Source organism: Schistocerca piceifrons, chromosome 7 (assembly GCF_021461385.2).
Source record: "Schistocerca piceifrons isolate TAMUIC-IGC-003096 chromosome 7, iqSchPice1.1, whole genome shotgun sequence".
NCBI classification, from domain to species: Eukaryota; Metazoa; Arthropoda; class Insecta; order Orthoptera; family Acrididae; genus Schistocerca; species Schistocerca piceifrons.
Window position 1 is genome coordinate 334,509,036 of NC_060144.1, and position 17,213 is coordinate 334,526,248.

General features: G+C 44.5%; 1 protein-coding gene across 1 annotated transcript in view; it reads right to left on the reverse strand.

The window, feature by feature from the left end:
• Positions 1 to 17,213, reverse strand: part of LOC124805681 (lipase 3-like) — a 164,031-nt gene that overhangs the window by 88,259 nt on the left and 58,559 nt on the right. Inside the window, exon 5 of the mRNA XM_047266249.1 lies at positions 11,767 to 12,013. Coding sequence (XP_047122205.1) covers positions 11,767 to 12,013 — 247 coding nt within the window. The remainder of the gene's footprint in view (positions 1 to 11,766; positions 12,014 to 17,213) is intronic.

Here is a 17,213-nt window from a genome sequence, read left to right on the forward strand (position 1 = left end):
GAGCCATAATCCTTAGGTTCCGGTCATCCACTCCAGTAGTAGCCCTTGGGCGACCTGAGCGAGGCATGTCATCGACAGTTCCTGTCTCTGTATCTCCTCCGTGTCCGAACAACATCGCTTTGGTTCACTCCGAGATGCCTAGACACTTCCCTTGTTGAGAGCCCTTCTTGGCACAAAGTAACAATAGGCGCTATCGAACCTCGGCATTGACTGTCTAGGCATGGTTTAACTACAGACAATGCGAACCGTGTACCTCCTTTCTGGTGGAATGACTGGAACTGATCGGCTGTCGGCCCCCCTCCGTCTAAGAGGTGCTGCCCACGCATGGTTGTTTACATCTTTGGGCGGGTTTAGTGGCATCTCTGAACAGTCAAAGGGACTGTGTTTTTGATACAATATCCACAGTCAACGTCCATCTTCAGGAGTTCTGGGAACCATGGTGATGCAAAACTTTTTGATGTGTGTATATATTTTTTTTATGGGTGGAGATGTGTGTTCAACACATGTTTTGGCCCAGTGCATGTGGAGGCTTGTAGACATTATCGACTGCGATCTCGCCGAGTTTCACAATTACTTCATGAACACTGCTGTCAGTAGAAGTGACAATGAAAGACATATTTTCAGCATTTTATTTTAAATACGTCGCTGCGCCATAGTATAGGTCGTATGTGATACCCAGCAAATCAAAACCAAACACCATGTCCCTTGAGATTCAGTATTTCTCCTGTATGGCGAACAGGTCGATATTTATTAAGTAAGAACGGGCAATGTATATTGCCGGTAAACCTTCCATTTCGGATATGTCTGAAACATATTTGTGAAAGTGGTCTTTGGCTTGTAGAAGACACTACAGGACATTTTAAGTATACTGTTCATTTCATTTCCTGTACATTCATTCTTTTGTATGTTATTTTAGTCTTACTGCAATCAGTTTTCTACCTTGGTTTCAAAACTTATCAATTAATGCCTTGCAGCTGTTTCTGAAGTTCATCTGCACTAGCAGTAAAACGTGTAGTGTTCTCAGCAAATCGAAAAAATTTCTCTGATCCTGTTTGAACTTTTTTAAATTAATTAGCGGCTTTACGGCATCACCCATACAGCTAGCCTCAGAACCATAAAATGCTACAATTATATGTTACATCCAATGAAATTGAACTTACGTCAATGATCTAAGGATATTATGATATTACTATGTTTTAGAGCAAAAAAATTCTCTTTTCTCATATTCTTATTTAATCCTCAGTTATCAACTCGTATACAGCTATACACTTTCGTGTCTTTTGCTGCTAAAGGAGTTCTAATGTTTGCTGTAAAGCATTTTCAGACACAATTAGTTTCGTAATTCTTGATACCTTCTGTGGCAGCCGTAGAAACTGCCGCATTCACGTGAAAAAGATGTGATCTTGTTGAGATAGTACAAACGTTGCCGGAATCTCCCTTGACTGAACTGAATAAGCTTTCGTGATGTTGATTGTTCTTACCTGATTCATCTATCACTTTTTAATATATGACGATAACATCAGTGCGACTGTACCATTGGTGTAGACATTCTTACAGCCGTTGGATTACTGTCTTGTTTCTCAACGCTTGTTTGTAAACGTTTTGTTGAAAGTGAGTCAAAAACTTCCCGAAATCTATGAACTGTAAGCAAAGTGGTAATTTACAATTATTGCATGCAATTTAGTTTCAGACTTACAAGTAATCCTTTGTGCTACATTCACTTCTGAAACTAGCTTTCCTCCGCCTGATAAAAATCTGATTTGATTTTTTATGTTTCTGCCGATAACTTTACCGAATATGATGAAGATTACTGAAAGAATACTGATTGATCTTTAATTTTTAACGTCTTTTCTGTCCCCAAGCTTGTGAAATGTGTGATTACATTATTGTTCGATTTGGATAACAGTCGGTTAACAGAAGTTGGTGGCTACATCACTATTCGTGATTTGGATAACAATCGGTAAAAATTTTTCGAAGCACTTCTTGTATTAATTTTTATTAAGGTATAATAAAGATTTCTGTTTCTTCTTTCATATGTCCAATTGCGGTATACACTTCCTCTGACATTACTTCCAAAATGTCATTATCTTGAACAGTACAAACATTTAAAGAAGTCTTGGAATAATTGCACAAATTTCTCTCGTTTCTTAGTTATCGTGCCATCATAACTGAGAAAAATGTGGTACCCAACCATCAGAAGTTTTTTAAGGTTTCCTTGATACTAATATTGTTGACCGTTTATGTCTTTCGACGTATTCCATTTGGCTTATTTCACACATAATGTAGTTACCTGTTATGGTTTGCTTAAAACTTCCACCTCTTGTTTAAGAGCTACCTTGTTCATTTGAGAAAATCTTTCTTTTTCTTTTCACGATCAAGTAAAATCTTTTGTTTATAAAAATACCTCTTCTGTTAAATAAATGTTCTGAGATGCTCAATTTGTTGCTAAATTCAGTCTCTAGTAATACTACTTCACGTATACAGAGTAGAATACTACGTGTGCACCCTCGATAACGCTTAAAGGACTAACACAGCCGCTGACATATAATCATTAATATCTCCTGACATTCACATCACATTTACCGCACGGTTTCAACAAACGGAAATTCAAAGAACTGCCTGGCTAAGAAGGTCGGACCCTCTTTCTGAATTTTCTACTTAAATTTACAAGGAATAAGCTCAGCTGAAAATCAAATTCTACAAAAACAATATAAATGACAACTCAGTATACAGTGTTTGACAATGATGAAGATGAGCAAAAAGAAAACGTAAGTGAAACATAATGTAAATAGACACACACACACACACACACACACACACACACACACACACACACACACACACACACACACACACACATAGAATTAATTAATTTGAGGCATAGCCATAACAATGTTCAAATTGTAATTTTGGCTTAAACAATTTATCTGCTTTAAGGTGCGGTGTGGTGTGAAACAAAACAGTCACTGTAGAAACACAATACATCAGAAAAACCACTCCATTTGTTTTTATATTTTTACAGTCAGTGCTTTTGATCTGCATGTTACGTAGGATAAACTTAGACAGCCAGGAGACATCCCAACATTATTGGTTGTATACTAAAATATTTATAACGATTCTTTTGTATTATTTCTTTTTCTTCTTAATTTTCTTACTTTACCTAAAATTATTTCATTCTAAATTCAAGTTTTGTATTTCGCAAGTTACTACTACCACATTTTTTTGACCACTATAGAACATCGTGAGGGTGAGTCGTCAGTTAAAGCAATAAATGGAGGGCATGTTTAGAAAAGTGAAAATACTTTCTTCTTTTCCAGTAGTAATACTGTAATCTAAAATATTAGGGTCATTCATAAAGAAATGAGTCACATGCTGTAAAATGTGAACCGCTGAAGGGATAGTAATACCTTTGTCTACAGAAGAAGGTGTGGAACCTATGAAGATACTGTGGCCCCGAACTTGCGTTTAAGAGGGACAAGGGCGCACACCCACGTGACTACAGAGTGGACACGGAGTTCCTGCCAGCATTTCGCACATTCGCTAATGCTGAATACAGAGAGACAGAGGCTTCAGAAGAAGAGCAAAGGAGTGTATTGCGTCTTCTTACAGCGGAACGAGTACGGGGAATGGAAATTCATCGAAGAATGTCACAAGTGAACAGATAGCATTGAACATCTGTTGGAATTCTGACGCTCAATCCGACCTCTGGGACAATGGCTACTCCCATAACTCGCTGGTCTTCAAAAATGAGGGGTTCCACTAGGGATGGCGGTTATTACTGAAACAACCTGTTTTCGGTTATATTGGTTTGCTTCAACACCATTTCAACCGGAGTGTTGCAACCACTCAAAATAACCAGTTTCTGAAATAATATATTTTAGGTTTTTGTTCCTGTTATTTCGTATGATAAACGTAAAAAGCGAACAGATTAAAAAAATTTGATTACTTCAATTTCAAGAAATATAGATTCAAAATAATGAATTAAATAGGAAAATATAAGAAAACTTATCGGTCCACTGTTCACTGCTTTTCTAGAAAAGTTATAAGTGGTTGACTAGTACAAAAAATCGTCAGTACTCTTCTACTGATTCTAATTTTTTCAAAGTATGTTCAAAAATCGTTTTGTAATCGGGGATCATACTACTAATTGAGCATCAGTGCTAAAGGATGGAAACTGAGCTTGAAGAACTCTGTTTTTCGTGTTAATTTGTCCATTTTCAAAGGCTAGAAGCAGGTAAAGGTATATTATCTAGACACAGGCAACAAATCAGCTGCTTTCTATTTAATTGTACTCGTTGAACGACCTGTCAAGTTTTAAGTTTTCTCGTTATATTAGGTGACATTTTCTGGTGGCCTCTTCTGTTTTAAATTTTTTAAAGCAAATGAAACATTGTACTTCATTGCTAAATCAACTAGGATAATATTTCCATACTAGGATTGGTGCCATTCTCATATACAACAGATTTCCTACAACGACAGTGAGAAATTACCATTTAGATCAAATGGGACAAGTATTGCACACTGCCAGTACATGCGCACCATCTAATAGGCCACGCCACATGGTAAAAGGTAAATTATTGTCTCAGCAAAGCTGCACCAATTCTTATGCTATGTGTTTGTTGCTCGTTTCTGTCGGCATTGTCATTAAAACAACACTGATAGCTTCTCCCATTTTCTATAGTGTAATGACGCAATAGTTTCAAGTAATGCAGATTTTACTAATGAAAAATTTGTAAAATGAAGTTTGGAAACGAGAAAGTTTATCTCTGCTGCTACAGCTAATTAATATCTCGGTATTTTGCCCAGTTATTAGTAAAAGATAGAAACACATGCTATAACCGAGACCAACAAATACCTAAAAATACCGGTTTTCCGAACTAAAACACTGGTATCGATTTTATACGGTCGGTTTTTCCCATCCCTGCACTCCACCTACGGACAATGGTGTCAGCAATAAGGTCTGGCGTTCCAGTTCGTGAGTCGTGGACCAAAGGCATCCGTCTTTCCATGAATCGCCTGTGCCACGCCTTGACTCTTGCAACGAACATGAAGTAGTCTTCGTACATTTGTGGCATTGTTTGATAAAGCTCCGTCTCTCAGGTAACATATTACATCCCTTTGCTGTTCTTCTGAAGTCCCCATTTTCTGCTACCAGCTCTACTGATTGCCGTGGACGGTCCATCTCCATGTCCCTCTAGTGGCGTATCTGGGGCCCTCAGCACTCTTACATGGATCAAAGCTTCTTCCGTAGGCAATGACATTGCGATGCGTTGAGTAGTTTTCATTTACCAGCCTCCGGCTCTAGTCTTTTTGAATTATTACAATACTCTAGACAGAACACTATCCGCAGATTTCATCAGGTAATCTCCAATGATTGTTGGTACAGTTTTGGCCAGTATATATACACTGCCGGAAAATAAATGCGTGCAAATGTTGCAACAGTGCATATGGAGAATGTTCACTGATTACATTTACAGATAAGCAGCACAAGCGGTTTTAAGGTACAAAGTATCTACTGCTCTTGCAACACCCATATTACTACGTGATGTAGCCTCCACGGGCGGCAATTAAGGCTCTGCTTCTGGCAGCCATTCAATCGTAGAGATGGCAAATACTGTCCTCGGATACGTTATGCCACGCCTGCTCGATCTGTTCAAGTAGTTCTGTGTGAGTTGTTAGCTGACGAGTCGCACGAGTCACTTGGAGGGAGAAGAGTGGAGGAGACTAGTGTTTAACGTCCTGTCGGCAAAGAGGTAATTAGAAACGGAGTAGGGAAGGATGGGGAAGGAAACCGGCTGTGCCTTTCAAAGCAACCGTCGTGACATTTGTCTGAAGCGATTTAGGGAAATCACGGAAAACCAAAATCAGGATGCGCGGACGCGGGTTTCAAGCGTCATCCTCCTGAATGTGAGTCTAGTCTGCTTCCCACTGCACTACCTCGCTCAGTGTACGAGTCACCTCCCACCCCATCATATTCAACATGTGATCGATTGGAGACACATAATCTTTCTGTTGCAAGACCGGCAAAAGAATGGGTCGAACAACGTTCTGCACGACCCATCGCTGGTTAGCGTCCCCTCCAGAAACCCCAAAGGTGAACGAGAGTTGTAGCTTATCGCACCCCAGACCAAAAGGCCTGCGGTGGAGCCAGTATGTCTCGGACGAGTGCAGTCTACAAGACAGTGCTCGCCAGGCTTACGTCGTACGAGTAAACGACCGTCATTGCGTGCAGGTAGAATCTGCTCTCATCGCTGCAGGCCACGAGGCTTCATTTTACCTTCCAAGTGATCTTCTGGCGGCGGCAGTCGAGCCGTGCATGTCGGTTTTGTGGCGAGGACGAGCTAGAGCTGTGCATGTCGCTAGTCTCACGGCTGGTAATAACCGGTTCCCAACAGTTCGTGTTGACACGTCTGGCCTGACAAGCTGTCTTATCTGTGCTGCGGTAGCTTTACGATCTGCCACACTGCCCTTGCAAATTGTCGATGCTGGCGGGCATCTACGAGGTGCGACAATAAGGTAATGAGACTGATGTGAAAAAAATGTTACTTACCGTTTTAGTCAAGTTTAGTGTCGTCTTCTTCAAAGTACACTCCTGGAAATGGAAAAAAGAACACATTGACACCGGTGTGTCAGACCCACCATACTTGCTCCGGACACTGCGAGAGGGCTGTACAAGCAATGATCACACGCACGGCACAGCGGACACACTAGGAACCGCGGTGTTGGCCGTCGAATGGCGCTAGCTGCGCAGCATTTGTGCACCGCCGCCGTCAGTGTCAGCCAGTTTGCCGTGGCATACGGAGCTCCGTCGCAGTCTTTAACACTGGTAGCATGCCGCGACAGCGTGGACGTGAACCGTATGTGCAGTTGACGGACTTTGAGCGAGGGCGTATAGTGGGCATGCGGGAGGCCGGGTGGACGTACCGCCGAATTGCTCAACACGTGGGGCGTGAGGTCTCCACAGTACATCGATGTTGTCGCCAGTGGTCGGCGGAAGGTGCACGTGCCCGTCGACCTGGGACCGGACCGCAGCGACGCACGGATGCACGCCAAGACCGTAGGATCCTACGCAGTGCCGTAGGGGACCGCACCGCCACTTCCCAGCAAATTAGGGACACTGTTGCTCCTGGGGTATCGGCGAGGACTATTCGCAACCGTCTCCATGAAGCTGGGCTACGGTCCCGCACACCGTTAGGCCGTCTTCCGCTCACGCCCCAACATCGTGCAGCCCGCCTCCAGTGGTGTCGCGACAGGCGTGAATGGAGGGACGAATGGAGACGTGTCGTCTTCAGCGATGAGAGTCGCTTCTGCCTTGGTGCCAATGATGGTCGTATGCGTGTTTGGCGCCGTGCAGGTGAGCGCCACAATCAGGACTGCATACGACCGAGGCACACAGGGCCAACACCCGACATCATGGTGTGGGGAGCGATCTCCTACACTGGCCGTACACCACTGGTGATCGTCGAGGGGACACTGAATAGTGCACGGTACATCCAAACCGTCATCGAACCCATCGTTCTACCATTCCTAGACCGGCAAGGGAACTTGCTGTTCCAACAGGACAATGCACGTCCGCATGTATCCCGTGCCACGCAACGTGCTCTAGAAGGTGTAAGTCAACTACCCTGGCCAGCAAGATCTCCGGATCTGTCCCCCATTGAGCATGTTTGGGACTGGATGAAGCGTCGTCTCACGCGGTCTGCACGTCCAGCACGAACGCTGGTCCAACTGAGGCGCCAGGTGGAAATGGCATGGCAAGCCGTTCCACAGGACTACATCCAGCATCTCTACGATCGTCTCCATGAGAGAATAGCAGCCTGCATTGCTGCGAAAGGTGGATATACACTGTACTAGTGCCGACATTGTGCATGCTCTGTTGCCTGTGTCTATGTGCCTGTGGTTCTGTCAGTGTGATCATGTGATGTATCTGACCCCAGGAATGTGTCAATAAAGTTTCCCCTTCCTGGGACAATGAATTCACGGTGTTCTTATTTCAATTTCCAGGAGTGTAGTTCCCTTCTGATTGCACACACTTTTTCCAGCGCTTCTACCATTGATGGTAACATTTATGGAACTCATCTTCTGTAACATCCTCCAAGACCCTCGTCACGGCTTTTTGGACATCTTGTGTTGTTTGAAAATGGTGTCCCATGACCGCTGTTTTGACTCTTTGAAATATAAAAAAGTCGCACGGAGCGATATCTGATGAATAAGGTGGCTGTGGTAGTGCTGAAATTTGTTTTGAGGTTAAAAATTGCTATACTGATAGAGCAGTATGGGATGGCGCATTGTCGTGATGCAGAATCCAATTATCAGCAATGTTGGCAGGGACACGAAGAACTCTTTTATGAAGTATTTCTAAAATTTCTTTCTAGTAATATTGGTTAGCTGTTTTCCAGGAGGCACCCACTCTTTATGAACAATTCCCTTGGAATCAAAGAAGCACACAAGCATGCATTTCACTTTTGACTTTGACATGCGAGCTTTTTTTGGTCTCGGTGATGTCTTTGAGCACCATTGCGAACTTTGGCGTTTAGTCTTTGGATCTTAGTGGAAAAAACAACAGTGATAACACGGGTCAACAATTCTGGATTGATTTCCGTTTGCTTTAACAGATCGGCTGTCACATTTTTCCGTATTTCTCGCTGTTATGGTGTGAGATTTTTGGGGACCATTTTTGCACAAAGCTTTCTCGTACCAAGATCTTCAATTATTATTAGACGAAACCTTTCTCGATTGATGTTCAGTTCTTCTACAATCATTTTCATAGATAATCTTCGATCAGATCGTACGAGTTCACGCACCCTGGCCTAGTTTGCATCCGTCCGTGAGGTAGATGGTCGTCCACAGCGGTCTTCATCTTCAGCATTCGTTCCGCCTTCACTAAACATTTTATGTCAGCGAAAAACTTGAGCCCTTGACATAACCTCCTCTCCAAAAGACTTCTGAAGCTTACAATAAGTTGCCGTCGCGTTTTCAAAAATGGCTCTGAGCACTATGGGACTCAACTGCTGAGGTCATTAGTCCCCTAGAACTTAGAACTAGTTAAACCTAACTAACCTAAGGACATCACAAACATCCATGCCCGAGGCAGGATTCGAACCTGCGAGCGTAGCGGTCTTGCGGTTCCAGACTACAGCGCCTTTAACCGCACGGCCACTTCAGCCGGCATCGCGTTTTCACCCAAGTTAACACAAAAAGAAATGGCAAACCATTGCGCAATATTATGCGGTTCCATTTCCTTGACGAGAGAGACACAAACATGAATTATTAACTTGTACAGCACAACTCACGACTGAGCAGTTACATCGATGTGCTGCTTGGACTAGAAGCAGCTTATAGACCAAGGTCAAAGATATTGTGCCTACGCAAACCTGCAGGCTTGCCACATCTTGCAAAGAAAATCAGTCTCATTACTTTGTTGTCACATCTCGTATGCTGCGTGGACATCCAGAATATAGTCTATGCGTTTGAAAATATTCACGTGATCACTATATCAGCACCGTACCACAACTGGATTAGCGCGTCCAACTCGTGTGACAACTCTTTTTGTGCGTCCATCCTTTTTACAGGAGGTCTTGTGAGAAAATGAAGCACCTACAGCTATCGTTATGGTTTTAATTATTAAGTCGCAACCAGTTTCGGCGCTTCAATGCGCCTTCCTCAGGCTGTAGTTGACGAGAAAGGTTTTGACACAATCCCTATATACACTCCTGGAAATGGAAAAAAGAACACATTGACACCGGTGTGTCAGACCCACCATACTTGCTCCGGACACTGCGAGAGGGCTGTACAAGCAATGATCACACGCACGGCACAGCGGACACACCAGGAACCGCGGTGTTGGCCGTCGAATGGCGCTAGCTGCGCAGCATTTGTGCACCGCCGCCGTCAGTGTCAGCCAGTTTGCCGTGGCATACGGAGCTCCATCGCAGTCTTTAACACTGGTAGCATGCCGCGACAGCGTGGACGTGAACCGTATGTGCAGTTGACGGACTTTGAGCGAGGGCGTATAGTGGGCATGCGGGAGGCCGGGTGGACGTACCGCAGAATTGCTCAACACGTGGGGCGTGAGGTCTCCACAGTACATCGATGTTGTCGCCAGTGATCGGCGGAAGGTGCACGTGCCCGTCGACCTGGGACCGGACCGCAACGACGCACGGATGCACGCCAAGACCGTAGGATCCTACGCAGTGCCGTAGGGGACCGCACCGCCACTTCCCAGCAAATTAGGGACACTGTTGCTCCTGGGGTATCGGCGAGGACCATTCGCAACCGTCTCCATGAAGCTGGGCTACGGTCCCGCACACCGTTAGGCCGTCTTCCGCTCACGCCCCAACATCGTGCAGCCCGCCTCCAGTGGTGTCGCGACAGGCGTGAATGGAGGGACGAATGGAGACGTGTCGTCTTCAGCGATGAGAGTTGCTTCTGCCTTGGTGCCAATGATGGTCGTATGCGTGTTTGGCGCCGTGCAGGTGAGCGCCACAATCAGGACTGCATACGACCGAGGCACACAGGGCCAACACCCGACATCATTGTGTGGGGAGCGATCTCCTACACTGGCCGTACACCACTGGTGATCGTCGAGGGGACACTGAATAGTGCACGGTACATCCAAACCGTCATCGAACCCATCGTTCTACCATTCCTAGACCGGCAAGGGAACTTGCTGTTCCAACAGGACAATGCACGTCCGCATGTATCCCGTGCCACCTAACGTGCTCTAGAAGGTGTAAGTCAACTACCCTGGTCAGCAAGATCTCCGGATCTGTCCCCCATTGAGCATGTTTGGGACTGGATGAAGCGTCGTCTCACGCGGTCTGCACGTCCAGCACGAACGCTGGTCCAACTGAGGCGCCAGGTGGAAATGGCATGGCAAGCCGTTCCACAGGACTACATCCAGCATCTCTACGATCGTCTCCATGGGAGAATAGCAGCCTGCATTGCTGCGAAAGGTGGATATACACTGTACTGGTGCCGACACTGTGCATGCTCTGTTGCCTGTGTCTATGTGCCTGTGGTTCTGTCAGTGTGATCATGTGATGTATCTGACCCCAGAAATGTGTCAATAAAGTTTCCCCTTCCTGGGACAATGAATTCACGGTGTTCTTATTTCAATTTCCAGGAGTGTATATCGCATCAGTGACCAGCATAAGTGGCTATGCAGACTACCTGAAAATGTTGGTGTCAGCTCTCCTAGGTTTTCAGATAGTCTGTGTAACCAGTTATCCTCGGCACTGATGCAATATATATAGGGATTGCGTCTACTCCTTCCACATAAACTACAGCCTGAAGATGGCGCATTGAACCTCCGAAACTTGTTGCCACTTAATAAATAAAATCTTAAGGACGGCTGTAGCCGTTCCATTTTCTCACAATGTGTTACGATCCTCCGAAAGGACCATCCCGCCACTCAGAAAGCCACATTTTGACCCCTTTCAAACTCGCTCATTTGACTGTAGGAAGCACGAACGCGTCTCCATTGCACGATTGCCTGCTTGCTCCTGACGTTTCCACCACACAGAGCCTTCCTACTGTGAGCATTTCCTATTAAGGGTAAGACACCGCTCTCTGGTAGCTACGCCAGTACTCTATCTGCTGGTGGACGACGTCGAAACCTTTATCAGTACATCTGCTGTTCCCCCCAGGCGGAATATACGTTATCGGCTCAAATACAACGTCGTATTTCCAGATGCACTGTTTTTTTCCGGCAGTCTAGGAAGGACAGAAGTTGAGATAATTGAGTGAGTGAAACGGTGCACATACAGTGAGCATGCCGTCGAACCTGGCGGCCATGCGGATGAGCGGGCTGCGCACGTGGCTCATGAAGGCGATGGGCGCCATGGCGAGCATGGCGCGCACCTTGGGGCACATGTCTGGCCGCTCGGAGCCCATGACGAAGAAGGCGGTGGTGCCCTGCGAGTAGCCGATGTAGAACAGCCGCTTCTGGCCCGTCACCCGCAGGATGTGCTCGATGCACGTCGGCAGGTCGTACACGCCCATCTCGTGCCAGCTGGCCCAACACAGATACTTATTTCAGCGGGTTTGGATTTACTGATCTTACAACCATTAGCTTAGGAGGAGAACACGGTAAGTGCCATAACCCCATTTCCTAGAGACTTCGCTCAGCGGAAAAGGGCTCAAAATAAGCGAACACGTGTCTAGCTTTATCCGCAGATCTGGGGTTCCCAAACTTCTCCTCAATAGAACATTTTGATGGAACACCTTGTTTATTTGGAAGGTTAATAGAATTTTGAAAAACAAGAAAAAGTTAAATCATAGCTATCATAACTAATGACACAGAAATCACAAGAAAAATTTTAAAAAATATATAGAACCATCAACATGTCAAAAAATAATGCCATGTTCTTAACAGTTTTTCACCATGGAGCACTACTGTTACACGGAACTCAGATTGGGAAACGCTGCTGTAAATACTCGACCGTTTCTGGAAACGACGTTTAAAGTTTGCAGTATACTTTATGTGTTTTAGCGCATAACCATTTCAGTCGAAGTGGTGACACAGCTGCTTCACAATTTCGAAACCCGATTATTGTTTTTACCTACACTCATGCTCATAAATTAAGAATAATGCTGATACATGGTGAAACAACGCTCTGGTGGGCGGTTTGCGGGTTTAAATCATCTCGGGGTATGACCATGCGGTGCATTTGACCTGTGGTCGTCGCACGGTGGCGATGGCAGCAGTCCACATACGCAGAGGTGTGTTGGTGCATGTCACAGTAAGGTGCAGCGAGTAAGTGTGCAGACATTTTCAGACGTGCTAATGGTGACTGTGTCTTGAAAATGGCTCAAAGAACACATATTGATGACGTTATGAGGGGTAGAATACTAGGGCGACTGGAGGCTGCTCAAACACAGCAGGTCGTAGCACGAGCCCTCCGTGTGCCACAAAGTGTGATCTCAAGATTATGGTAACGATTCCAGCAGACAAGAAACGTGTCCAGGCGCTACAGTACGGGACGTCCACAGTGTACAACGCCACAAGAAATACCGATATCTCACCATCAGTGCCCGCAGACGGCCACGGAGTACTGTAGGTAGCCTTGCTCGGGACCTTACCGCAGCCACCGGAACAGTTGTCGCCAGACACACAGTCTACAGACGACTGAACAGACATGGTTTATTTGCCTGTAGACCTGCAAGGTGCATTCCACTGATCCCTGGTCACAGGACAGCCCGTACAGCCTGGTGTCAAGAACACAGTACATGGTCATTGGAACAATGGTCCCAGGTTATGCTCAAGGACGAGTCCAGGTATAGTCTGAATAGTGATTCTCGCCGGGTTTCCATCTGGTGTGAACCAGGAACCAGATACCAACCCCTTAATGTCCTTGAAAGGGACCTGTATGGAAGTTGTGATTTGATGGTGTGGGGTTATGATTGGTGCACGTACTCCCCTGCAAGTCTTTGACAGAGGAACTGCAAGAGGTCAGGTGTATTGGGACGTCATTTTGCACCAGTATGTCCGCCTTTTCAGGGTTGCAGTGGGTCCCAACTTTCTCCTGATGGATTATAACGCACGGCCCCACCGAGCTGCCATTGTGGAGGAGTCCTTGAAACAGAAGATATCAGGCGAATGGAGTGGCCCGCCTGTTCTCCAGACCTAAACCCCAACGAGCACGTCTGGGATGCTCTCGGTCGACGTATCGCTGCACGTCTTCAAACCCCTACGACACTTCAGGAGCTCCGACAGGCACTGGTGCAAGAAAGGAAGGCTATACCCCAGCAGCTGCTCGACCACCTGATCCAGAGTATGCCAACCCGTTGTGCAGCCTGTGTACGTGTGCATGGTGATCATATCCCATATTGATGTCGGGTACATTCGCAGGAAATAGTGGCGTTATGTAGTACATGTGTTTCGGGACGGTTCTCTCAACTTATCACCAATACCGTGGACTTACAGATCTGTGTCGTGTGTGTTCCCTATGTGCCTATGCTATTAGCGCCAGTTATGTGTAGTGCCAAGTTGTGTGGCACCACATTCTGTAATTATCCTTAATTTATGAGCATTAGTGTATTTATTTATTTATTTATTTTCATTTACCTGTCCATGTCCGTAGAAGATTACTAAACGAATGTGTAAAACTATAAATGAAAGCGAAACATATCTGAAATTGGTATCGGTGAAATTTCTGTAGTGTGTATCGATAGTAATATTGGTGGTACTGCATATCTGTTCCCGAGAAACAGGGTTCGGTCGGCCAACAAGTAGATCCACTTATTCCTGCAGCCTGCAAGGGTGATGTTGTTTTCAACAATTTCTAACCTATTCACCTGGTTTTGTCTACTTGAGGGAATCAGTGAGACAAACATTTCATTTTCGAATTAGTTCTCAAAGAGAACAGACAGCAATGGAGCCTCCAGCAAAATTCAGACAAGAAAATAACGAAGCCGAGCCAATAGCAGGGATCACCCAAAGCGATCTTCAGGACGAGAGTATTACGGAAAAATCTGTGGTTATTCAAACGAGTATGACAATGCGAGTCCTGAAACAACATGAGAAATCACCAATGCAGTTTACTACTGTATTGAACTGTTAGAGAAATTGGATGAAAATAATAAAACACAAACAATGACATCCAGCCTATCTAAAATCTTGGGTAAATAAACGGCGGAGAAAATCATCGATCTTATCAACAGTAAGATGAACTCTTGACTACGGATGAAGTAGGTGAGGAGCGCACTCCAAGTGCTGTTGTCGAAGAAAAGCCTTTCAGTTCACGAGAAAAAATTGAAGATAAGTCAGAAATCGACAAAGTTCCACTAGAATCGAAGGTAAATTGAAATATACAATTATTTAAATGTATTCACGAGACACATGCAATGTCAAAATTTTTGGCAGCGACTTATGAGATACAAGAACAGTCTTTAATTTTTGCTTACGGGTAAAGGCAATAACATTGCTGAACGTCATCCAAAATTACATTGAAATCGATCACGTCGAAAAGCGGATGCAAACTAGAAAATAATAAACAGGTATGGCGATGGAAAAATCAAGTGAAGAAGGGTGGAAGAAACTACCAAAAATATAAAATAAACGATTCGTGGGCCTACGATCATTTGGAAGAAGCCATAAAGAACGGGCAGCTGGTTACAGCCGGAACGTTGCGGCAATGTGCGATGGCGGCAACAATTCGAAAATTTTGGATTGAAACATTCACAAACGTGGTGGTACCTCCAAGGCAAAGCGTAGTGTTCGGCGCGGACAATTTACCATATATGTTAGCACAAAGGTAAAATGTACGTTCGAAGACTTTTCGACATCTCACGTCTGCTAAATTCCGCACTTCGACCATGATTTTGTGATTAATGTGGATCGAACTGGATGCGATTATCACATCACCACTAAACGAACATTGTCGCATTGAGGTAAAAAAGTCACGAAACTTGCTGTCAAGCAATTACATGACTTGACACATTCATATGTCGCCCAATAAGATATAACACTGCCGGAAAACGTCCGCCAAAAGTCTTCATCTGTCTTCAAAACGTTGCAACAATAGGCGAACCAACTAATGGAACAACATCCGAACGTGTACGTAAACGCCGCAAATCCCAGAAGCTGACAAAAGAAACACACAATTAGTTCTTGAATAAAGTTATGGCACCATGAGTTAAAACAGAGGCAATCTTGTTCATGATTGATTCATGGGGTGGACAGAGCGATCCTTTGTTATATGACGAGAAATTCTTGGATGAAGATGGAATACCAACCTATTAGTTGAAAGTACTTCCTCCGAAGTATAAGCCCCTCTGTCAACCCTGTGACGTATACCTTTACTTGTAAATACAACATTTCATCTGGAAACTGCAGAATTGCTCTACCCTCATTGCACAACAAAGGCATATCAACTAGAATCTACCCAATAAAGATACATGCGTAGATTCATAATCAATTGCGAGCGCCAATTTTCTAAAAAAATGTTCTGTTATGGTTGGTTTTCCGCGAAATCATTGCCAACGCGAGAAATCTTCAGAAATTTCAACGACGTTTCTTTCCGGAGTGAGATTCATTCGATGAAATGCGACCGTGCGATGCTCAACGTGTACAGAATTTCTGTGTGTTGTTGTTGTGTTGTGGTCTTCAGTTCTGAGACTGGTTTGATGCAGCTCTCCATGATACTCTATCCTGTGCAAACTTCTTCATCTACTGCAACCTACATCCTTCTGAATCTGCTTGCTGTATTCATCTCTTGGTCTCCCTCTACGATTTTTACCCTCCACGCTGCCCTCCAATACTAAATTGGTGATCCCTTGAAGCCTCAGAACATGTCCTACCAACCGATCCCTTCTTCCAGTCAAGCTGTGCCACGAACTTCTCTTCTCCCCAATCCTATTCAATACCTCCTCATTAGTTATCTGATCTACCCATCTAATCTTCAGCATTCTTCTGTAGCACCACATTTCGAAAGCTTCTATTCTCTACTTGTCTAAACTATTTATCGTCCATGTTTCACTTCCATACATAGCTACACTCCATAAAAATACTTTCAGAAACGACTTCCTGACACTCAATCTATACTAGATGTTAAAAAATTGCTCTTCTTCAGAAACGCTTTCCTTGCCATTGACAGTCTGCATTTTATATCCTCTCTACTTCGACCATCATCAGGTATTTTGCTCCCCAAATAGCAAAACTCCTTTACTGCTTTAAGTGTCTCATTTCCTAATCTAATTCCCTCAGCATCACCTGACTTAATTCGACTACATTCCATTATCCTCGTTTTGCTTCTGTTGATGTTCATCTTATATCCTCCTTTCAAGACACTCTCCATTCCGTTTAACTGCTCTTGCAAGTCCTTTGCTGTCTCTGACAAAATTATGTCATCGGCGAACCTCAAAGTTTTTATTTCTTCTCCATGGATTTTAATACCTACTCCGAATTTTTCTTTTGTTTCTTTCACTGCTTGCTCAATATACAGATTGAATAACATCGAGTAGAGGCTACAACCCTGTCTAGCTCCCTTCCCTGTGTTAGTATTTTGTAGCCGTGGCTTATTTAACTGATAGTTCGGTAATTTTCACATCTGTCAACACCTGCTTTCTTTGGGATTGGAATTATTATATTCTTCTTGAAGTCTGAGGGTATTTCGCCTGTCTCATACATCTTGCTCACCAGATGGTAGAGTTTTGTCAGGGCTGGCTCTACCAAGGCTATCAGCAGTTTTAATGGAATGTTGTCTACTCCT